Source organism: Camelus ferus, chromosome 32, assembly GCF_009834535.1.
Source record: "Camelus ferus isolate YT-003-E chromosome 32, BCGSAC_Cfer_1.0, whole genome shotgun sequence".
Classification (NCBI taxonomy): domain Eukaryota; kingdom Metazoa; phylum Chordata; class Mammalia; order Artiodactyla; family Camelidae; genus Camelus; species Camelus ferus.
The window spans coordinates 12,508,910-12,532,422 of record NC_045727.1 but is presented as its reverse complement, the minus strand read 5'-3'; the positions used below and the strand labels follow the sequence as shown (position 1 = coordinate 12,532,422).

The window sequence follows — 23,513 nt, the reverse complement described above, 5'->3', positions numbered from 1 at the left end:
CATCCAGCCAGGTGGAAGTTTCTTTATGGGGCTAAATGAGACAGGGAGAAAAACGGGAAATAATACACACACACACACACAACTGAATCACTATGCTGTACACCAGAAACTAACACAACATTGTAAATCAGCTATACTTCAGTAAAAACTAAATAAATTAATTAAAGATGGTATGACTTAAAAAAAAAAAAAAGAACTGCATGAAGAACCTTGAATTCAGGGGTGAAGAGGGAGCAATTATCCCTAAAGTCACATGAGACAATCTAGATAAAACCACCTACCACCGAGCCAGCCACCCAGGAGTTTCTTGGTAATGCTCTGGTTGTGTCTGAGTCAAGATGGATTCCATCTGGGCAGAGGAGGTAAAATTATGATGTTGCTAAAGCTTCTCTCCACTCTGGGGTGGGCGTAGGGTTTCCTTCTCATGGACTCCCAACACTCAAAACTTGCTTTTGGGAACAGATCTGGTAAACCTTTTATACTGGGGTGTACACGAAGGATAATATCTCAGAGCAGCAGTCCACAGAGTGGACTCGAGGAGTTAATAGTTGTTCCTTGGCAAACAGAGTTCTGTAGTTCAGTTTGTGAAGGATCATTACCATGTTTTCCTTCTGGGGAGTCACAGTATTTTAAAGGCTCAGAGAAGTTGTGTGGTAAAGAAACTGCCTTTACTTTGTCTAATCCAGCATTTCACAAACCTCTTTGACTATAGCATTCTCTTTTTCACCCCCATGGAATATCTATTATCATCTTGAATAAAGCTTGTTGGGGAATTTAGGAATAGAGTATGACCCTCAGGTGTTCATATCCTTTTGTTTTCTATTTTAATTTTATTGTGGTGAGAACACTAGGCACGGTGTCTGTCCTCGGACGGGGGTGAAGTGCACAGTGCGTGTTGTTGTCTGGGTCCATGTTGAGTGGCAGCTCCCTAGAGCTCACTCATCTTACTTAACTGAAATGTTATGCCTGTCAATTTATAACTCCCGAATGTCCCCTTCCTCCAAACCCTGGGAACCACCATTCCAGTCTCTAATGTTAGAAACCACATACACATGGAATTGTACAGTGCTTGTCTTTTCATATTCTCATCTGGGGATAAAAATATGAACTTCTAATTGTGGCATCTCAGCCAAAGGGCAAGGCGGCGTGGGCCCCCGAAATCACAGGCATTGACACTCCTCAGTAGTAGGCTTCTGCTAACCCTCCAAGTTCTCCCTGTCCCTGCAGCTGAAGTGCCTCAGCCAGGGCACACCCTGCAGCCTGCTGGCCTCTCTCACCCCAGCCCCACCTCTCCTCTCCCTCCAGGCAGACATCTTCTCTGGGGCCATATTCATCAACTTGGCCTTGGGCCTGGATCTGTACCTGGCCATCTTTCTCTTACTGCTAATCACTGGCCTTTACACAGTCACAGGTGAGTCCACTCAGATGATTCAGCCTAAGCCCAGCTCGGGGTTAGGCACTTGCGAGGGATGAAAGGAAGCAGGAGGCAGCTTCTCCTCTGGAGGAAGAGATACACCCAGGAAATGTTCTAGGAAACAGTTACAGGTGGCCCCAGAAAACTCCAGCGTTGGCTGGAATAGTCAAGACAGCTTCTTACAGGAGGTGGGGCAGGGCTTGGCCTTGTACGTTGTGGAGAGAACTTGGCTGAGTAGGGAGAAGCAGGGAGGCAGTGCCAGGTGCAGGGGTGGGTGGGAACAAGGGAATTGAGTCAGGGGTGGGTGTGGTGGGGGGGGCGGGGCAGGGCAAACAAGCAGAGGTGTTTGGCTGGGTGGTGGGGGTGTGGGTGGGGGTGTGGGTGGTAAGACCTGATAGTTCAAACGAGGTCATAGTGCAGGGGTCTCAGAAGCCAGATAGAGGCCTTGGATTCGAAGTGACAGAGACTGGGAGGCACTGTAGGGAGGAAGGGAGGGAGTGGCACACAGAGATTTCAGAGGAAGACTTGAGGTGAGTGGAGAAATTGGGGACACGAATACCCACTGGGGTTGCCTTTGCAGAGGTGTTACTCTATCACTGGGGGACCAGGGTCAGGACAGAACTTATTGCTGAGCTGGAGCCCCATATCTTTGGGGACAAGAAGTTACACAGATGGTCTGAGGAAGGAGAGAGTGGACATGCAAGTAGCCCTTTGAAATGGGTTGATTTGGTAATGTCCCTTCTTGTAGAAATGTCAGCTCTTTGCTCTTCCCGGCCTTCATTTACCTTGGCCGACTCCTGAGCCATCTCCTGTGAGCTTGAAACCGTCACATCAAGCTCTTCCTCCTCAAACAGGGAGAAACATTCTCCTTTCCCCAAGGCCTTCCCAGCATTCCTGTGAAGAATGGAGAGGCTGGAACATGCTGGGTGGCAGGCTGCTGCAGCAGGACAAGAAAGGGAGGGAAGGAAGGGAAGGCAGGCAGGTGACTGAGGGGCATGCTCAGAAGGTGTGCAGAGGGAGAGGGGTGGGATGGGGGAAGGAGGCAGGCTGACAAGATTTCCCTTCTACCTGAGGTCAAATGCACTGTCTCCTTTGCCTGCTTAGGGGGCCTCGCGGCTGTGATTTACACGGACACCTTGCAGACGGTGATCATGCTGGTGGGGTCTTTAATCCTGACTGGCTTTGGTAAGTGGGGCTGGGGCCAGCTGAGGAGGCGGGGAGGCACAGGTAGAGGCCCAGGGAGAGAAAAGCGAGTCCAGCCTCCCTGCCTGCCACTGACCCAGGCAGTGAGCTGGATGTGCTCTGTCCTACCCCTGGGAGTGGTCTGGCCTGGACTGGCCCTGACTGTGGGTGTGCAAGGAGCACCTTCCCCACCCTGCGGTCTTAGGCTGGGCCCAGCCTAGGCAATACCTGATTCCTTGCTGCTCTTGCTAGGGAGTCTGGGCCAGTGGGCCCCAATGTGGGCCTCTGATGTCATAGTCTTCTCTCCACAGAGAAACTGGACCCCCCCCAAATCCCATTCTGTGGATGAGAAAACTGAGGCCCAGAATGGAACAGTGACTTGCCCCCATAGTGAGGGTTCTGGCTGTAGGTTTCTCAGGCATTCATGGGAAGAAACTGCTATGAAGAGTTGTGAGTTTCACGATGTTGAGTTTTGTTACTGATGTTTTCCAGCTTTTCACGAAGTGGGAGGGTATGATGCCTTCGTGAAAAAATACATGAATGCCACTCCAACTGTGGTTTCCGATGGAAACATCACCATCAAGGAAGAGTGTTACACCCCGAGGGCCGACTCCTTCCACATCTTCCGGGATCCGCTCAAGGGAGACCTGCCATGGCCCGGGCTCATCTTTGGACTGTCCATCCTTGCCCTGTGGTACTGGTGCACAGATCAGGTACCCAGGCTGGATGTGTGGCAAAGAGAGGGTCTTCTTCTGGGGGCCATAGAGACTCCTGTCTGTCTGTGGCTTGTGGGGTTGGGAAAGGTAGGGCAGGACTCGGGTGGTCTGAGGGTTGCCCAGCCTCGGTGACGTGGGAGTGTCAGGCCAGAGACTCAGGATGGTGGGGGAAGCTGGGGTGGTCAGAGTGTATTGTGGGGTCTCTGGCCCACACCCCTCCCTCACTGGGCTTTCCCTGGCAGGTCATTGTGCAGCGCTGCCTCTCAGCCAAAAGCATGTCACACGTGAAGGCCGGCTGCATCATGTGTGGGTACCTGAAGCTGCTGCCCATGTTCCTCATGGTGATGCCGGGGATGATCAGCCGCATCCTGTACACAGGTGATGGCTTCTCCTGTACTCGCCAGCTTTTCTCCCATTTTCCTGGCTCCAAGTCATTTCTAAAGCCCTATTGTTCTCCGCTCCATTTTCCCTGCCTTCTTCCTTTTTTTTTGTCATGATTACCAAGAATTATTGTCCCCCTGACCCAGACAGTGAGCAACTAGTGGTCATAGAACCTGTGGAGTTGTCTTCCCTAATTCCTTACATTGGCACTTACTTTTCCCCTTTTGCAAATTCTCTGAAGTCTTGACATGCCTCCAGCTATAGCTTCTTCCAGCTAATTCTTGCTCACTTTTTGCTCTGTCCCCTGCCCTCCCCAACCAGGCTATGGTAGTGTGTATGATGCCTTTAATGTCAAAGGACCCCAGCCAGTCTCTAACTGCCTGCTGCTCAGAGCTCTGTTTCCTGGAGCATTTCTTTGAAGGGGCCCTGAGCCTTGCACTTTGCTACCCAGGGTGATAGGTTCTTCCTTGGCCCTTTTATGGCCTCTCCTGCATGGCCATTTGCATGTGGTGTTTTGATCAGCCATCATAGATCAAAACTATTTTCTGGAATATAAAGTAATGGTGAAAAAGAGAGCACGACAGAGTGCAAGTTTGGTGAGCGCCTTTCAAACGAAGACAAGACAGTGTGGGGGCACTTGTCACTGGCTTCATGCTCCTATACTGGCTCACCTGTCATGAGAAAAATATATGTAACTGAATAGTTTAAATTATGATGGATGTAACACACATGTACATATTTGAGATGGTGCCGTGATGAATCGATGCTGTTTGGGGCAGCGCTAAATGATATACCTACAGTAGGTACCTAATAAATGCTTGTAGGTCTGAAGTCTATAGAAGTTTCTAGAATTATCACCAAGTTTCTAGATCACGTCCCCCTCCCCTCCCAGGCTACTGCCTTTCTATCTCTACGCCAGATTTTCCACATCTTGGAAGTACTGCCCCACAGCCCTCCTACTGGGGAATTCCTCTGTGGTCTGAGCATTCAACCCTCCTTGCAAGAGCTGCTTAAAACAAAACCCCAAAATTAGCAACCACAAGTCACTGTGATCTTCAGGAGAAACAAGAAAATAGTTACTGCTGAGCTGCAGACTTTAGCTAAAGTCTAAAGACCATGCCCTCTCCTTTCCTACCCTGAGCATTTCTTTGCTTCTCCCTCCTCTGCCCAGGAACTGTCTTTCCTCCCCAGTCAGAGCTTGGGATGGTCAGGCCAGGCAGGGGGGGCGGGGTGGGGGTGGCATAGATTTGCTCTGCAGGAGCTCCACTCTTTGTGGAACCATGGCAGGGCCATGCTCAGGAATGTCCTGTTTGAAGCCTTATTGTGAGAAGGTGAAACTTAGAAGTATTTTCCTGATGTTGACATGACTCTTCATCCCTTTCCAGAAAAAGTTGCCTGCACCGTCCCCTCAGAATGTGAGAAATATTGCGGCACCAAGGTTGGCTGTACGAATATCGCCTACCCGACCTTGGTGGTGGAGCTCATGCCCAATGGTGAGAGTTGTCCTTTCTGGTGGAGTCTTTCTTGGGAGACTGATTTGGCTTGGACTCTGCACAGATGTCTGTGGGCCTTCTGGGGCAAAGCCGTTTCTGAGCCTGGGAGCTGGTAGGGAAAGCCTCATTCCAGGTATCCTCAGTTTTTGAACATGTCCTCCCTTAGTGGAAAGAGGACATCTGGCTTGGTTGGGCTCTATGAGTCGTGGTACTCGCCCATCTGTCAGGCTTGGAAAAGAGATGATCTGAAAATGTGTTGGGGAAAACCACAACTTTTCCATGCTCATTCAGAAGGCTTTTTGAAGGTCAACAGACATTAACATGAAGGTTTGAACTAAGTGGTGTTTTACCTGGAGAATGAATTGACTTCTAAGCTGTTTCAAGGAAGAACGTGGAGAGAAAAGCAAAGAGTGATTTTAGCTCTAGAATGAGGAGGTTCAAGGCAGTAAGTAGATGGGATGCAGGGGTCTTCTCACTACAGAGAGTGAGTTATCCTAGGAGAGTGAATAAAGTCCAGAATAGTTAGAGTTTTGGAGTAGACCTGTGGGGTTACCTTTCATTTTCATGTTGAAGAAAAATCCAATTCTGGCTCAAGGGATGCAAATCTTGTTAGGTTAGGGGGGTCTCAGGAGACCAAAAATTCAAAGGTATTGATCAGGAAAATTTAGAATAAACATAAAATTTTATTACTGAAAGAAAACATGGAGATCATCTAGTCAAATCTGCTCATTTTACAGTTGGGGAAACTGAGGCCTATGGAGAGAAAGTGACTTTTCCAGGGCCATGCAGGAACTCAGTGTCTGGCATGGTTCACTCCTGCTCAAGGCTGAAATTGAGGAATTTGGAATTTTCTTTTTTAAAACAACAGACTGGATATTTGACCTTGGGCAAACCCTTTGCATTCAACCTCTATAAAAATGGGAGTAATGGTTAACTATTCCCCTGAGCTGGGCTGCTCATTAATTGAGGTTGCAATTAGCAAGAATCAAATGGCTCTGTTAGAGTTCTGGCTGAGATTACACTGGCCTCTGTAGGGGTGTTTATGCTATTTCCTTAGACTGGCAGACCCTGGGTGAGGATTGTAGCTCTGAACACTGTGCTGGAGTGGCTTGTGCATGACAGAAAGCAGCGTGGCACATAGGACAATGAAATGCTGTGTTTACGTGTACCATTGCCATTCCTCACTTCCGGCTGGAATCTGGCTTCTGTAAACACCAAATTCCCCTATGACCTCCCCGTGTTAGATCAAATGGATATTTTCCATTCATCCCTCAGTAGCGCTTAGCATTATTGATCACTCATCTTTCTTGAGTTATTCCCTTCTCTTGGATTCCATAACACTATCCTCTCCTGTTTGTCTTCTCCCCCATCCTTTCCAGCTGTTTCTTTTTGATTCAGTCTCCTTCACTCAACCAGTAAATATTCCCCCACTAATCCATCACCCAATTTTGTCCATTTTACCTCTTAAATATCTCTTATATTTGTCTACCTCCTTCTCTTGTTACCTCCATCACGCCACTCTGATATACCACTATTTCTTGCCTAGACCCCTGTAAAATTATGTTCAACAAATATTTGTTGAGTGAGTGAAGGAATGTGAGTTTTATAAGGGTGTCGTGCAGAAGGGAGAAATCCATCCCAGCTTAGCAATTAACTGGTGAAGTAACCCCGAGTGAATGGCAGAACTAGGGCTGCTTGAAATAGACCTTTGTTTTATTCACTGAAAAATGAGAGGTGAGAAATATAAAGATGACCTTTATAATTCCTTCTATATCTCCAATTATGTGTGGTCTGCGTGATACACACTCAAGAAGAACCATCAGAAAATACTTCCCAACAAATGACAAAATAATTTGAATAGGCAACCTTTACTTTTCTTCTTGTGAGGCTGTAAATGAAAATGAAACTATAAAATTATTTACAGATAACAACACCCAGGGGAATGATATGTTCCAAAGAGATTTCAAGAAGCAGGAATATTGACTCAAATCTAATAAGCTGAAGTTAAACAGAGATACATGTCAAGTTCTATTACACAGGAATATTACAAGAAACTGAAGATGTTTAGCTTGAAGAAAAGGGAATTCAAGAGAATGCGAGTTGTCTTTGAGTATGTGAAGGGTGGTAAAGTGGTAAGACCACTTCCGTTGGGTAGTATAAGGACGGTGTCTGAGGCTGTCAAGAGGCAGATGTCTGCCTAGTCGGGACTGTCCAAAAGGGAGCAGATTCCTGTTGCCGGAGGATTTAGGCAGAAGAAATGTGGAAGGGATTCATGTATCAGATGGATGGTAGACCTTAGGTGACCCCTAATGTTACTTCTGCTTCTGGGACTGTACTCTCAGTTGGTAGGTGGGCCTTCAGTGTGGCCTGGCCTTCTAGCCTCAGTAGGGACAACCTTGTGCTCTCCTTGGTTAGTATATTCACAGGGTTGTGAAGCCTCACCACAATCAATTTTAGAAAATTTTTATCACCCCCCAGAGAAATCCTGGACCTATTAGCAATCACTCCATATTTCATCCTAACCACCCCCAGCCCTAGGCAACCAACCACTAATCCACTTTTTGTCTCTATGGATTTGCTTACCCTGGACATTTCATATAAATGGGATCATACAGTGTTTGTCTTTTTGTTTCTGGCTTCTTTCACTTAGCATAATGTTTTCAAGGTTCATCCATGTTGTAGGCATGAATTAGTATTTAATTCCTTTTTACAATAATATTTCATTGGATGGATATACCACATTTTGCTTATCCATTTATCAGTTGATGGACACTGCATTGTTTCCACTTTTTGGCTATTATAAATAATACTGCTATGAACATCCAGGTACAAGTTTTGGTATGGACATGTGGTTTTTGTTTCTCTTGGGTAGGTGCCTAGGAGTGGAATTGATGGGTCATATGTTAACTCTTTGTTTAACTGTTTAAGTAACTATTTACCACAGTGACTATACCATTGTATGTCACTGCCAGCAATGTATGAGAGTTCCTGTTTCTCCACATTACTACCCGTACTTGTTATTATCTGTCTTTTTAAAAATTATAGTCTCCCTAGGGGGCTATAAATAGTATCTTATTGTGGTTTTGATTTGAATTTCCCTGATGTTGAGCAGCTTTTCATGTGATTATTAGCCACTTTATCTTCTTTGGAGAAGTGTCCATTTAGATCGTTTGCCCATTTTAAATTGGGTTGTCTTTTTATTATTGAGTTGTTAGAATTCTTTATATGTTCCATATAATAGACCCTTATTAGATATATGTAAATATTTTCTCCCATTCTATGGGCTATCTTTTTACTTTCTTGAGAACCTCATTTTTTGAATCTTAGTTTAAGTATTTCTTATATATCATGAATCTTTCGGGTAAGAGAGCTTATAAAAGTCCTCTTGGATGGACACACACACACACCATCAGCACCATCTCCACCATCACCACCATCATCATCCAGTTGCAATGCATTTACCTCATGTATGCATTGTCCCTAGCTCTTTGTTGACTGCTATGGACTTAACACAATATAATTTAAAGCCACAGTCTATTCCTTAAAACTTCTGATCTGTCTGGGGAGATAAGTCAGAGAACATGGTGTGGTTTTAGGAGGCAAAAAGCCTTGAGTCATCACACTGAGCACAAAAGAGCCGAGGTGCTGTGTGTGCCACTCAGAACCTCCTTCTCTTCCAGGACTGCGAGGCCTGATGCTGTCGGTCATGTTGGCCTCTCTGATGAGCTCCCTGACCTCCATCTTCAACAGTGCCAGCACCCTCTTCACCATGGACATCTACACAAAGGTCCGGAAGAGAGCGTCTGAGAAAGAGCTCATGATTGCAGGAAGGTAAATGCAGCTCCCCCTGCTGTGCTACATGAAGGCCTGAATGATCAGAGAGTTTCCCTCAAGCTGGGGAAGACTGACAGATGCCTGGGTAGATTGGGAACAACCTCTGAGGCTAGTTATATTTATTTTCTGTGGCATTTAAACTGGAGAGCAGCAAACAATGCCCTTCTGGAGTGTGAAATGACATCAGAGATCATTTAATCTAACCCTCAGTTTATCAGTGAACAAAATGAGGCTCATCCTGCCTAAATCCAGGAAGCCTGGACAGCAGCAGAGCCAGGACTGGAACCCACAGCCAACTGAGTCCTTGTCTGAGGCTTTTTATACTGTCCCACGCTGTCTTCCTCAGCCCTGCCTATAGCAGCTCTTCTCACTGGACACCTTTTAGGCCCACATGCCTCTGATGCCTTGACCCTTGGCAGGACCATTGTGAGGGTCAGGTGATACTGTGCTTGTGAACATGCTTTGTGAAGTCTAAAACACCAGGCTGTGTGCACATTTGTTATTGTCAAATGGGCTAATAGGCACAACAGGATACTGAAGGCAGGAAACACTGATACATGGGTCAGAGGTGCCCATTATTGTGATTATCCACGGAGCAGATGCCCGGGACAGAGGGCTAGAAGCTCTGCTGTGTCTCTCCATGGGGCTAAGGCAGGCCACCTCCTCAGGGTAGGGGAAAAGTCCCTGGGATGTCAGTCAAGGGTAAGGTTCCCAGTGAGTGCAGGAGGGGTATGGGCTTCCACCTCGTAAGTCTCACGAGCAAGATTAGGGCAAAGGAAGGAAAGGAAAATAGGCTACTCAGGTGACAAGACACCTGGCACCCAGGGGAGGTCTGACAGGATCAGGGTCTACCACTCTGCTTCGCAGGAAGCAGCACCATTTCCCTGACTGGATTTTCCTTAGAAAGAAGTTTACTGGAGTTTTCTGCTATTTATAAGGCTCAAGATGCAACTCAGGAAGAAAACCATTTGCTTTCTCAGGGCTGGACCTCTTGGCCCTGAGATTATATTGGGCCTCACATTTTTTGTGTGCCCAGTGCCTGCTGCCCCGGGGTTTGTCCCTGTTCTAGATGAGCTTACAGTTACATGAAACAGTTCCAAAGTTTGCTGTGGGACCTGTAAGTGCAGTCACAGTCTCAGAGGCAGGAGAGATGAGTGTGCCATGCAGTAGTTGGGGAAGGCTCCTGGTAGGGGTGGCCCTGACCTGCGTCCAAAATGGTGGATGGGACCTGGACAAATGAGAAGCAGTGGGAAAGCATTTTAGAGGGAGAAATATGTGAGCAAAAATACTGCTTTGCAAAGGTTAGTTTAAAACTCTGGCCTTACATTCAAGTAAGGGAGGCAAGGGAATCACAGCCTTTTTTTCCAGTTGAATCAGGAGGTTGTAAGGAGCCCTCCAGTCTTTTCAGGACTTGAAGTGAAACTCAAAAAGGAGGAGAGCTGGAAATACCTGGTAGTGTCCCACTCTATCTAGATGGTTCCTTTGTAAACTCTTCTTAGCTTGTGTTTTTAACTTTATTATGAAGACAGAAGAAGGAAAGGGAGGAGAAAATAAAAATTATGGTCCTTACTATTTATTGAGTGCCTACTATTTGCCAAGTGTTTTACTACAGCTAACCCTTATTCCAGCCTTGTAAGGTTGGTCATATTATTCCCAGTGTACAGATGGAGAAATTGAAACTCATAGAGGTTAAGCAAGGTGTCCTCTGTCACACAGAGGGAATAAGAACTTGAATCCAGGTCCGTTGGCTGCAAAGTCCATACCCTTGTTCCTATACTCTATTGCCTTTCAAAGTGGGATTCTCTCCTGGTGGGGACTAGATTGAGGTTACTGTTGAATATCAAGTGCATTTCATTTACTTGTGGGCATGGATGATTTTCCTGAAGGGGCAGATTATAGAAGAAAAGACCCTCAAGGATGAATTTGCTAATTATTTTTCCTTGCTGTGGTCATGTAAAACTTTCTCTCTCTCTCTCTCGATGTTTATGTGTGCATGTATGCTTGCTAGTTATATATATCTGTATAATTCATAGTGATATGTATTTATTCATGTCAGGCCATTTGTTGAACCTGTTGTGGGGGCTTTGATTTCAGGTTGTTCATCCTGGTGCTGATTGGCATCAGCATCGCCTGGGTGCCCATTGTGCAGTCAGCACAAAGTGGGCAGCTCTTCGACTACATCCAGTCCATCACCAGTTACTTGGGACCACCCATTGCGGCTGTCTTCCTGCTTGCTATTTTCTGCAAGAGAGTCAATGAGCAGGTAGGTATCATACGTGCATGTCCAGCAAAGTCATTCTGGCATAGAAATTCCCTTCTGAATTTGCATATTCTGTGTGGGAGGGATTCTGCTTCCCAGAGATCTTAAGCAGGAATGAATGTGCTACTAAGGGTTTATATGGAAAAGCCTCCAGGGACCATGGGACTCTCCTGGGTTCACATTCTCTCAGACTTCCGTCTTCTCCTTGTTGCAGGTTTCAAACTAATTCCCAACTAACGGTGACCATTTTTCATTAAATCTTGGTGATTTGACCCAACTGCATCGCACTCCCCGGGAAGTTTGTAGCCCCTGGGTGGCAACTCCAGAGGAAGTCCTAGCATAGGCTACCTCCTTGGTTCTGCAGTGATCTTGACTTTCTAGCCAGTACTTTTCAGGGCCCAGAGAAGGGCCAAGCTGTGGTACCCTAGCAGGATAGGGATGTGGGTGAGGGCCTGTCAGGAATCTCACCTGCTGAGAGAGTTTGTGTTTGTGTGTGTGTGTGTGTGTGTGTGTGTGTGTATAATGGAAGACTCAGCTGGAAAAGCAGGTTAAGTTTGTACTAGGCATGGCCCTTTTGAAAGCCAGGCTAAAGAATTTAGGTCATCAGTGGGACACTGTTGAAGATTTTGAAGCACTGTGATATCTTTGGATATGGCTTCTGACTGGATGTTGCTCAGTCATCTCTGTATCCAACCATCTCCATGCCTGGGGAGGGTTGGGAAGAAGTGGGGGTGTTAACTATGTAGCTGACTGTCTGAAACAATATAAATAGTGACATAGTTTTGGTTAGACACCCCCTTTCTTCCAACAGGACAGAGACAGATATATATCAGGGAAACACCTCACTGGAGTGACCCAGCTTTGAGGTACATAAGTCCCAACACATGCCCTTCTTCATTTGCTCTTTGCCATTAGGAACATAGTCCAGATATGCTGTGACACAAAACTGGGTGCACAGATGAGTGGCCTTGGGAACCAGAAATAAAACTGCAAGTGATCTCAGCAGCTTAGAGAAATGGGCACAGGTTCATGGGATACGTTTCAGTAGAGATTGGCAGGAGCTGGTTCACTGGGAGATTTCTGAAATGCAAATTAGGAAAGTGTGGCTAGAAGCCCAGCTGGGTATTGCAGTGGGCCGCAGGCCAACTCAATTCAGCAAATGGACCAGGGCTTTCAAACAGTAAGGCTAAGAATTGGGATAGATCATCATGGTTCTCAACTCGGGGTGATTGTGCCCTTCCAGGGGACATCTGGCAATGTCTGGGAACATTTTTGATTGTTATGATTTGGGGAATGCTACTGGTATTTAATGGGTGGAAGCCAGGGAGGCTGCTAAACATTCTACAATGCACCATACAGCCCCCTGCCCCCTACCCCCAACAAAAAATTATCTAGCCCGAATGTCACAGTGCTGAGGGTGAGAAGCCCTGGCCTAGGTCTCTGAATCGTAGCATGGGGAGACTGCAAAGTGATTCTCGGGACTCTGTTTGCTGAGGGGTGACTCCAGATCTTGAGGAAAATGTCACAGGATGCCAGACTTTTCAAGAGCCTCTTGAGAATAAAAACTAAAGGAATTGCCAAAAGAGAAGGAAAATCTAAGCAAGTTTTATCCATACTATTCAGACAAACTAAAGTCAAGAAGTAATTTTTTGACCGAATAAATGTATAGGGGACAAATGGGGAACACCTCTTTGTTTTTCCTTATTCATTTATTCACCTGGCAGATACTTCCAGATGCCAGCATGGGGCTAGGCATCAGCAACACAAAGGGAGTGCAACATGGTAAACACACCCCCGACAGCCTGGTGTAACACTCCTAGCCCGATCCTGAACTCCAGCGGTCCTGTTTCAGATCCCGGAGCTGTCACTTCTCTCACGATTGTTCTTTCACCTCTCTCCCCCAACAAAGGCACCGCCCTTTTCTGTATTCAGTGTTTGTTAACCCAAGGGTTTTCTTTCACAGGGAGCCTTCTGGGGACTGATCATAGGATTTTTGATTGGGGTGTCCCGTATGATAACCGAGTTTGCCTATGGAACGGGGAGCTGCATGGAGCCCAGCAACTGTCCCAAGATTATCTGTGGTGTGCACTACTTGTACTTTGCCATCATCCTCTTTGTCATTTCGATCATCATCATCCTGGCTGTCTCCCTTTTCACCAAGCCCATTCCAGATGTGCATGTGAGTATCCATTTGGGAGACCTGTTCTGGCCTGGTTTCATGTGCATGCTGCAACACCCATCTGGGTTGCCCTTGCCTCAATCAGACATCTCATACTCACCCGACTAAAATAGGTCATCCTTGCCATTGGTCTCATGTAGAAGGATACGGGGCAGAAAACACGGTTTGCCAGCAGAGCAATATCAAGATTGTGTCTTCAGCAGGAGTCCTTGCGCCAGGCGACATTTCAGTCCAGGGGCTTTTCTCTCTGGATCCTGCTCCCCAGGGGACAGCTCAGGTGCAAGGGAGTGAGATCAATGGGCAGGCACAGGGGCCACCCTGATTTGGGTGCTCATGTCCCAGATAGAAATGTATATTTCTTGTAATGGTCTCCTGGTCATAGCTTCCAGGGATCCCAGCAAGGAACATACCTGGTTATAAAAATCACCATGCGCAGGGGAATCTGAAGTACAACTTACCCTTTATTTTATTTTTTTCCAATTAAACCTCCAAACAGTTGACTATAGAATTTAAGAAATTTCAAACGATATCAAAGTCCAATTGATTCACAACTTCAAAAGTGGCAAGTACTCTTCTTTAGCTCTAGAGGTTGCCCTTGGTTTAGGATATGTTCACAGCCCTCCCAATGCAGATGAAGATACCAATTATGGGTTACTTTTACCATAAGCAGTATAGTCTGGTAACCCAATACAGCTGACATCCTACTCTTTCCAGGTTTCCAAAGAACAGAGCTAAAGAGTGAACCCAAAATTACATTTATAGAGAAGGAGAAAGGGTTTTGTTGACCCCATTCTCATGCATACACAACTATAGGGAATTATGGAATCCCTAAGAGACCTTCAACCTCACTGCCAAATTTTCAAAGCTGTGACCAACATTTATGTCAAAGAAAGACTGTTTTCATAGCAGCAGAACCACTATCATGGTTATTGGCCAAATGGGTCCTAGGCTTTCTTTTTGTTGTATTCATTCCTTCTTGATGTCTCAATCTTTGAAAGTATTGCAGCCCCCTATTCAGCCATAAAAACCAACAACATAAAGCCATTTGCAGCAACATGGATGTTCCTGGAGAATGTCATTCTAAGTGAAGTAAGCCAGAAAGAGAAAGAAAAATACCATATGAGATCGCTCATACGTGGAATCTAAAAAAAAAAAAAAAAAAAAAAAAAGAATATAAATACAAAACAGAAACAGACTCATTGACATAGAATACAAACTTGCAATTGCCAAGGGGGCGGGGGGTGGGAAGGGACAGACTGGGATTTCAAAGTGTAGAATAGATAAACAAGATTATACTGTACAGCACAGGGAAATATATACAAGATCTTGTGGTAGCTTACATTGAAAAAAAATGTGACAATGAATATATGTATTTTCATGTATAACTAAAAAATTGTGCTCTACGCTGGAATTTGACACAACATTTTAAAATGACTGTAACTCAATAAAAAAATGTAAAAAAACCCAGGAAAGTTGCAGCCCCAAGCACATTTAGTTCCAGGCTTCCTCTTGAAGTGAAGTAGCTTCTGGTTTCATGTCAGTAGAAACTGCACCTCCAGCTCTTCCCTGTTCTAAATGGCTCATGAGTCTACGATTCTCCCCCCATAACATAGGACAAAAAAATCTGACCTTACACTGCTGGTCTGGATAAATGGGTATCTAGCCTTATTTCCCAGCATCAGTGTTAAAAAGAACAAATCCATTTATCATATGTAACAAGAGATCATTCACTCAAAACATTTCTATATTCAAGGCAGTCTCTTAGCCTCTGAATATGCACATATCATAGGGGGTGGTGTGTACAAATGTGTGGTTTATATCTAAGTTCCCAGCGTACTTAGAGATAGTGCTGTGGACAGGATGTATAATCTGTGTTATTGCTGGTATTAAGAGACCACATTCCTTTTCCTTTCTTGATGCACATCTCTTTGTTCCCCCCACCTCTTGGCCCAAGACACTATTTGGGTCTTTCTGCTAACCTGTTCTGCTTTCTCCACAGCTCTACCGCCTGTGTTGGAGCCTGCGTAACAGCAAAGAGGAGCGTATTGATCTGGATGCAGAAGAGGAGGACATTCAGGAAGCCCCAGAGGAGACCATTGAAATAGGTGGTTTATGGCTCAGAGCCTATTTGCAAGCCCTAAAAAGTTACTCCTCCAACAGCAAGACCACTTTACTAAAGCCTTCACTAAATGCCTTCCTCAAAGCTCAGATCTCTCTTCTAGGAAGGAGTGAGGAGCCTCCTGCTTCTGTAGCTAATAATCCGTTTATTCCTTTCCCATGGCACAGAAGTTCCTGAGGAGAAAAAAGGATGCTGCAGGAAGGCCTATGACCTGTTTTGTGGCCTGGACCAGCAGAAGGGCCCCAAAATGACAAAGGAGGAGGAGGCAGCCCTGAAGCTGAAGATGACAGACACGTCGGAGAAGCCTCTGTGGCGGATGGTAGTGAACATCAACGGCATCATCCTGCTGGCCGTGGCTGTCTTCTGCCACGCATATTTTGCCTGAGTCCTGCCTTCTGCTGCAGGCTGTGCTTCTGAAGGCTGGACTCTTTACTATCTTCCTTTAGTTACATCCTGTGGCGCTGAAGGGCCACCAGCCGGTTGTAAATTTTGTCTAGTTGATAAATGTGTACATTTGTAATTACAGGCTAGCTGCAGAAAAATCAGTGATTTGCTGTTAACTTATATATTTGAGGCCAGTGTCATACAGTCATCTGTATGTATCAGAGCTGCAGAAGGAAGTCCACTTAATCTGATGTCTAGGAAAAGGCAGATTAAGAAGCTGAAGCCCTGTGATGTCTGATGCAAGTTTATCTCAGGTAGATTCAGCATGTCAGCATTGCTTGTCATCCTTGAATATTGTTGAACAGTTGCGGTCTCCCTGGTTCCTGCCACTTTCCCTATCTAACCACCCCACCTCATCTTTTTTTAAAAGAAAAAAAATTCCCTCCTCATAATATCATGTCAAATTTTCCTTAGCACAAGAAAAATGAATCTGATAAACTGAGAAATACATTGAAGCTGAGGATGGGAGCTTGATAGGGTCCCTGTCCTGGGTGTTTGCTTTCTGAAGGAGAGGCCTGGGGGTGGCAGTACTTACCAAAGGGAAGGACCCAGGTGTCAGCCTCAGGCCAACAGGGAAAGCAGATAATCTTGAGTCAAGGGGGCTTTCTGGTTTTCTAAAAATGTCCACTGTGAATTTCTCAGGTTTGAGATTTTATTCATTTTGGCATTTGCTGTGCCTGGAATGTCTTAGCCACTCAGTAGTGTTTGTGGATCAAATGAATGATAAAAGCATTTGTTTATAAATGCTTGCTTTATTTTTGGTTAACCTTTTCTTATGGCTGCACAGAGTACACACTCTGGTGACTGTAATGAATTGGGCATTTCCAGAGGCTCCTATTCCTTATGGTGCTGACATTGATATACACAAAGGCTTAGAAGCTGACTCTGTGTCATGTAACAGAGCAGATGGGCCTCATGGGGGCTTCTGTCATCTCAGAGCAGCTGCATTCTCCTGAAACGTTTAGCCCGAGATTCTCCCCGCTGTGAGTTCACGTGACCACAGCTCTTCCTTTCTGAGGTGTCTTCTTGATTGGTGATCGTCCATCAACCTAGGATAGGGTGGGTTGTCTCTGTTCCAGGCGGCAGTGCTCAACACTTTTATTTCTTGTGAAATCTGTTTCTTAGAAGGAAATTTTTAAGATTAAAGTTAAATTTAATGAATTTAATTCTTTTAATTCCAACTGAGAAATAGTAATCATATCGTGTAATATAATCCTGTGGAAGTCATGATATCAGTATTGACTGCTTTCAGCCTAGTTTAGGAAGGAGCTAGGATCAGAGGTTCTGTGGAGCTGAGAGTGGTTCCTTGGGTGTAAAAATGGTTCAACAGGTAAAGAATGGCTTGTTCTTGTGAAAAGAAAAGAAAATATTTGATGTGCCCTCATGTTCTCCTTAAGCTAGGCAGAGAAGAGGGAAAAGTAGAGAGTTTCTCATGGCCAGCATTACTTGGAGCACTGAGTTTTGTGTGGAATTTGTGATATTTTTGAGCTTTGAGAGGATAAAGGGAGAGGACTGAAAGCTGATGGATGGAGCAGGCATGAAATATGAAATATCTAGATTGTCCTAGGTTCTGTTTCTGACTTTGTCAATGATTCGCTGCGTACATGTGGTAAATTATTTGGTCTATACTGTATTTTTCTCTTTGAAAAATGGGGACTCTGGTGCTTATAGCATCTACTACCTCCTCTGAGTGTAAGCAGGTACTTTGAAAAGGGGATGGGAGATACATACATGAAAGATGCCAAACAGATGTCATATTAAGCTACGGTTAGTCCCATATATTAAAATTTGTTACTTTGGTAAAAAATAAAACCATTAAAAAAACCCCATAACATCCTGATTTCTTGCTTTCTAGAGATTCTAGACAAAGACTGACCATCTCTGTGGTGAGCTCTAGTTGGCACAAGATGTGGATTAGGTTGCAGGAGCCAGGACAGTTGAGAATAGAATCTAGCAACTTGAACAATTTAACAACATGTAGCAAAGTTTGGAGATGATTTCAACTTCAAACCTCTAGCAAACATGGGGTGAGTAACTCTACTTTCAATGCTTAATGTCCCGTTAGAACAGACTGAACCACTTGGGTAACCAGGGCCCAGGAAGTGATAAATTGTACTAGAATAATTTCAGGGATACAGGAAAGAGCTATTCTTTCCCTCAAATGGAAGGTGTTTGTTATGGGGCAGAGTGATTGCTTATTAATGCTTAGTTTATAGAACTGAAAAACAATACCCTATAAGGCAAAAAAGCTTCTTTAAATCTCTCAAAATGAGAAGGCATGTCTCCTTCCCTGCAGAGTGATGTTGGTCCCGGGGCTTTTGACACCTGGGAGCATTTCTTACTTCCATATAACTGAGTCAGGCATTGATGTACTCGTAGAAAACTTTCTACCTTTGAAATGTACTAGAACTCACTTTTTCCTAGTACTGAAATCACCATTTCCTAAAAGATCCACTACAGCTTGTTCTGCTTCACAAAAGCAAGCCTTGGGAGAAAAACATATGTGTGCTTAGCTGGAAGAGAGAGATTCCTTAACATTACCCCCAACCCAGCCCCAAATTGGATTGCGGTGAAGCAAGTTGTTTGAATGAGGTGCCATTGCCTTGGCGGGTTGGTGGGGATGGAATTAGGGAGATGTGGGTAAGGTTAATGGGGAAGCGTTGTTCTACTGGCTCTGGAGCATCCAGGTGAGTGTTGTTCAGTCCCTGAGCCTGCACTGCACCCCTGACCCAGACGGCTTTTTCTGTCAGTGCAGCTTCTGTTCTTCTATGATGGCTCTTCCAAGACTCTCAGGACATGGACTATGCTTTCCTGATTTGCGGTACTCCTAGCTTGAGAGAAGTTGATCCTTGAGTGGACCTGTATTCCTAGATCACACTCAAAGGCCAAATTGTCAAACTAAATACTAGACATTTCAGATTGGCAAACATTCAGATTAGAATGCTGCTGCTTTGCTTCTATTTTCTGATATGCTGTAGTCCAGGAGTCAAGGTGCCCGAGCCCTGGGAGCAGAAGATGCTTTGTCATTCATTCATTGTTGAAAACCTGTGATCCAGCCCATCCAAAGGACCTGCACCACCTGCCTTTTCTTGCCCTCATGCTCTGTATGTTCAGTTTGTGATTCTGTTTCTTTTTGCTGCATGACATCCACTTCAGATTATTTTTCCCACAGGAACCTATGACTTGAAAATCCACAAGATACGTAACTAACTTTTCCTGTGTTATGGGCTTAATTGTGTTCTTTTCCCTCACCCATTCATTTGTTGAAGTCTAACCCCCCCAGAACTTCAGAGTGTGATTCTATTAGGACATAGGGTCTCTAAAGAGATAATTGAATGAAAATGAGATTACTAGGGTGGGCCTTTATCCGATAAGTGTGATGTTTTTATAAGAAGAGATCAGGACTGCAGGCATACACAGAGGGAAGACCATGAGAAGACACAGGGAGAAGACGGGCATCTATAAGCCAAAAATAGAGGCTTCAGAAGAAACTGACCCTGTTGACACCTTGACCTTAGACTTCCAGCCTCCAGAACTTTGAGAAAATAAATTTTTGCTGTTGAAGACACCCAGTCTGTGGCACTTTGTTATGGCAGCCCTAGTAAAAGCCAGCACTGCTCAGTGCCTAGAGGGAACTCTCCAGCTAGAAAGAGTTCCCTCCCTGGGAAAGAGAGAGTAGGGTGAGCCATTAGCTTCCCCAGCTTTTAGGGCATGGCATGAAGGAACCACTCTGAGTTCACCCCATCCAGAAACCAGCAAAGTTGAGACATGCTGGCTAGGAACAAAGAAGGAAAGCAGAGGCTACCACACTGTCGGAACAACAGTGGTGGTTCCCAGAGACCTGCTCTGCAGAGCATCCCAGCAGTTTCCCCACTGAAGAAAACAGCAGCCAGCAAAACTGCCTTGGACTTCTGTAGATTTCACCATTTTTTTGCCCTACAGTTATTTGTGTTCACTGATGTCAGCCATCTGAGTGTCTCCCAGCTCCCTCCATACTCTTCCAACCCTCACCCTCAAGGGAATCCAGGACCTGTGCTGGCAGCCTTCTCAGTCTTCTGTGGCTGTGTGTGAGTTCAAGACATCAGTATAGATCCCTTCAGCTGACCCCCACCTTTGTGTGTGTGCTTGGGGCTAGCCCCTTCCGCTTTGTTACTTGCATGCCACTGGCCTGATGCCCACCACCTGCCTCCATTGCTGTGTACGTCTGTGGCAAGATCCTGCAGCTACAGAAGTGCATGCTGACAGCCAGGGCCCTGAGATGATTGTGAGCCCAGATCTAGCTCTGTTTCTCATCACTGGCTTGTACCAATGGGCTAACCTGCAGCTAGCCTCTCCAGGTGTCACCTGCATAAACTTAGTCTAACTCTCAACACCAGCTTCTACTTCCATGTGACTGTGGCAAGACCTAGCAGCCATGGTAGAGTATGTGGGCAGTCAGGGCCCTGCCTGGATTTGACTTTTATGGATTATATTACAGTCAAAAGGCATAGAATGACTGAATGGATTTTGAAAGAAGACTTAACTATATACTGCCTACAGGAGACTCACTTCAGCTTCAAGGACACACACAGGCTCAAAGTGAAGGAATGGAAAAAGATATTCCATAAAATAGGAATCAGAATGGAGCAGGGTTAGCTACATTTATATCAGACAAGTAGACTTCAAGTCAAAAACTATAACAAGAGAAAAAGAAGGTCCTTATATAACGATAAATGGGTAAATTCATCAAGAAGACATAACAATTGTAAATACATATACTCCCAACATCAGAGTACCAAAATATATTAAGCAAATACTAACAAATCTGAAAGAGTAACAGACAACAATACAGTAATAATAGAGGAATTCAATACTCCACTTTCAACAATGGATAGATCATCCAGACCAGAAATCAGCAAGGAAATACTGGACTTGAACAATGGTTTAGACCAAATGGACTTAACAGACATATATAGAAAATTCCATCCAAAAGACAAATCAGCAAGAACCAATCCAAACATATGAGTAATACAATAAATTTGAGTGAATTATATAAAAAAAAAAAGAAAATTCCATCCAACAGCAGCAGAATACACATTCTTCTCAAGCCACATGGAACATTCTCCAAGATAGATCATGCTAGGTCACAAAACACCTCTCAGCAAATTTAAAAATATTGAAATTATACCAAGTATCTTTTCTGACCACAGTGGTGTGAAACTAGAAATAAATTAACAGGAGGAAAATTGGAAAATTCACAAATACGTGAAAATTAAACAACATACTCCTAAACAACCAATGGGTCAAAGATGAAATCAAAATGGAAGTTTAAAAATCTTAAAACAAATAAAAATGGATCCACACATATCAAAACTAATGGGATGTAGCAAAATCAGTGCTAGGAGGGAAGTTTATAGTGATAAATGCTTACATTAAAAAAGGAAATATTTCAAATAAGCAACCTAACCTTACACCTCAAGGAACTAGAAAAACAAGAACAGACTGAGGCCAAACTTAGCAGAAGGAAGGCTATAACAAAAATCAGAGCAGAAATAAATGAAATAGAGAATAGAAAATCAATAGAAAATATCAATAGAATTAAGTGTTTTTTTGAGAAGGTAAACAAAATTGAAAAAACTTTAGCTTGACTTACCAAGAGAAGAAGAGAGAGAGAGGACTCAAATAAATAAGATGATAACTGAAATAGGAGATATTACAATGGATGCTACAGAAATACAAAGGATTATGAGAGTACTATGGGCAATTATACACCAACAAATTGGACAACCTAGAGAAAATGGATAAATTCCTAGAAAAATACAACCTACTAAGTATGAATCATGAAGAGTTACTTGCTTGTTATTGGTAACAAGTAAAAAGGTTGAATGATAACAAGTAAGGAAACTGAATCAGTAATTAAAAACCTCTCTATAAAGAAAGGCCCAGGATCAGATGGCTTTACAGGTGAATTTCAACAAACATTTAAAGAATTAATGCCAGTTTTTTTTAAAAACTCTTACAAAAATTTGAAGCAAAGGGAACACTCCCAAACTTATTTTATAAGGTCAGCATCACCCTGGTACCAAAGGCAGATAAACACACAAGAAAAGAAAACTACACGTTAATATTCCTGATGAACATTAATTTAAAAAATCTCAGCAAAATACTAGCACACCAAAATCAGCAGCACAATAAAAGGACCATACACATGATCAAATGGGTTCTCTATTCCGGCATCTTGGCCCGTTCTCTTATTTCTTTATTTTTAATGGAGATACTGGAATTGAACGCAGGACCTTGTGCATGCTAAGCACACACTTTACCACTGAGCTATACCCTTCCCTCCTTAAATACTTCTTAATGGTTTCACATTAGAAGCTCCATATAAACCAGGGATAAACAAACATCATGTATCAAAGAGGAAATCTCTTGGAATAACTTGTGAGGATAGCATCCTTGGACATGTGCTTGGTCATTATAGACCATATTCTAGATTATAAGGGTAACATCACATGAAGAGAAGCCTTAGTCTGTCCCTTCCTCTCCAGATGCAGTACAATAATCAGACTTGTTTGTCTTTTCCTCATTCATTTATGGGAGCGCTTTCTTTTTCTCATGTCACAATATATTTTTGACTCCATATTTTAATTTCTGTTTGAACTACCTTTTGATACAAAAACTTCAATGGTTTATTTAAATATGTAGTTTTATCTTTTGTGGTTTCTTGGTTTCCTGTTTTGCTTAAGAATGTAAACTGCCAGATAGAAAAACAGAAAAAAGTTATAAATAGGCAACTCACTGAAGTTAAAATCGATGATTAATTAGAGTGCCTATAAGATTTTTCAACAACCAGATTAGCAATTTTTGAAAAAGCAACAACTTTTCGTGCTACTAAACACACAGGGGGAACAGGTCTACTTGCTCCTTGTTGGCAGGAGTGTGAATTGCCTCAACTTTTGGGAAAGTAATCTGTCAGTATCTTAAAAATATAAGTAAATGTATCTGCAGCTCAGTTATGCCACTGTGAGAATTCTATCCTGTAGAAATAAAACCATCAGTGGGGATCTATGCAACATCATTTGTGGTGGCAAAAAATATTTAAACAGCCTGAAAATCCACCTAAATAGAAAATTGTTAAAATAAATATATCTAATATTATAAATTTTTAGGTAGAAATTATAATGAATTCATGTGATCTGCATTTGTTGGGCTTAATGATGCCCACCATGTACTATAAAGAGAGAAAAGTCGATCGTAAAATAATGTAGAGTTTGAGTACATTCTTCAAAACAAAAGAAATAATGGCAGGAAAACCCTAAAAGAGCAAACCATTGAAAGTAATTCATGAAACCCAGAAACTATAGGTCAAAGATGAAACAATTTGACTAAATAAAAATTAAAGCTTCTTACAGCAAAAAAAAAAAAAAAAAGAACCCATAAAATTAAAAGGCAAGACATAAGTTTCAAGAAAAATATTTGCAATTCATATGCAAATAATAAAAACACAGACTA

At 43.7% G+C, this 23,513-nt stretch overlaps 1 protein-coding gene across 1 annotated transcript in view; it reads left to right on the top strand.

The window, feature by feature from the left end:
• The window catches only part of SLC5A1 (solute carrier family 5 member 1), a 45,909-nt gene extending 28,055 nt beyond the window's left edge, over window positions 1–17,854 (top strand). The window contains exons 6-15 of the mRNA XM_006184782.3: window positions 1,306–1,411; window positions 2,519–2,599; window positions 3,089–3,309; window positions 3,555–3,690; window positions 5,079–5,186; window positions 8,867–9,017; window positions 11,115–11,283; window positions 13,244–13,459; window positions 15,459–15,564; window positions 15,746–17,854. Coding sequence (XP_006184844.1) covers window positions 1,306–1,411; window positions 2,519–2,599; window positions 3,089–3,309; window positions 3,555–3,690; window positions 5,079–5,186; window positions 8,867–9,017; window positions 11,115–11,283; window positions 13,244–13,459; window positions 15,459–15,564; window positions 15,746–15,963 — 1,512 coding nt within the window. The 3' untranslated portion in view covers window positions 15,964–17,854. The remainder of the gene's footprint in view (window positions 1–1,305; window positions 1,412–2,518; window positions 2,600–3,088; window positions 3,310–3,554; window positions 3,691–5,078; window positions 5,187–8,866; window positions 9,018–11,114; window positions 11,284–13,243; window positions 13,460–15,458; window positions 15,565–15,745) is intronic.
• Window positions 17,855–23,513: the final 5,659 nt, after the last annotated feature.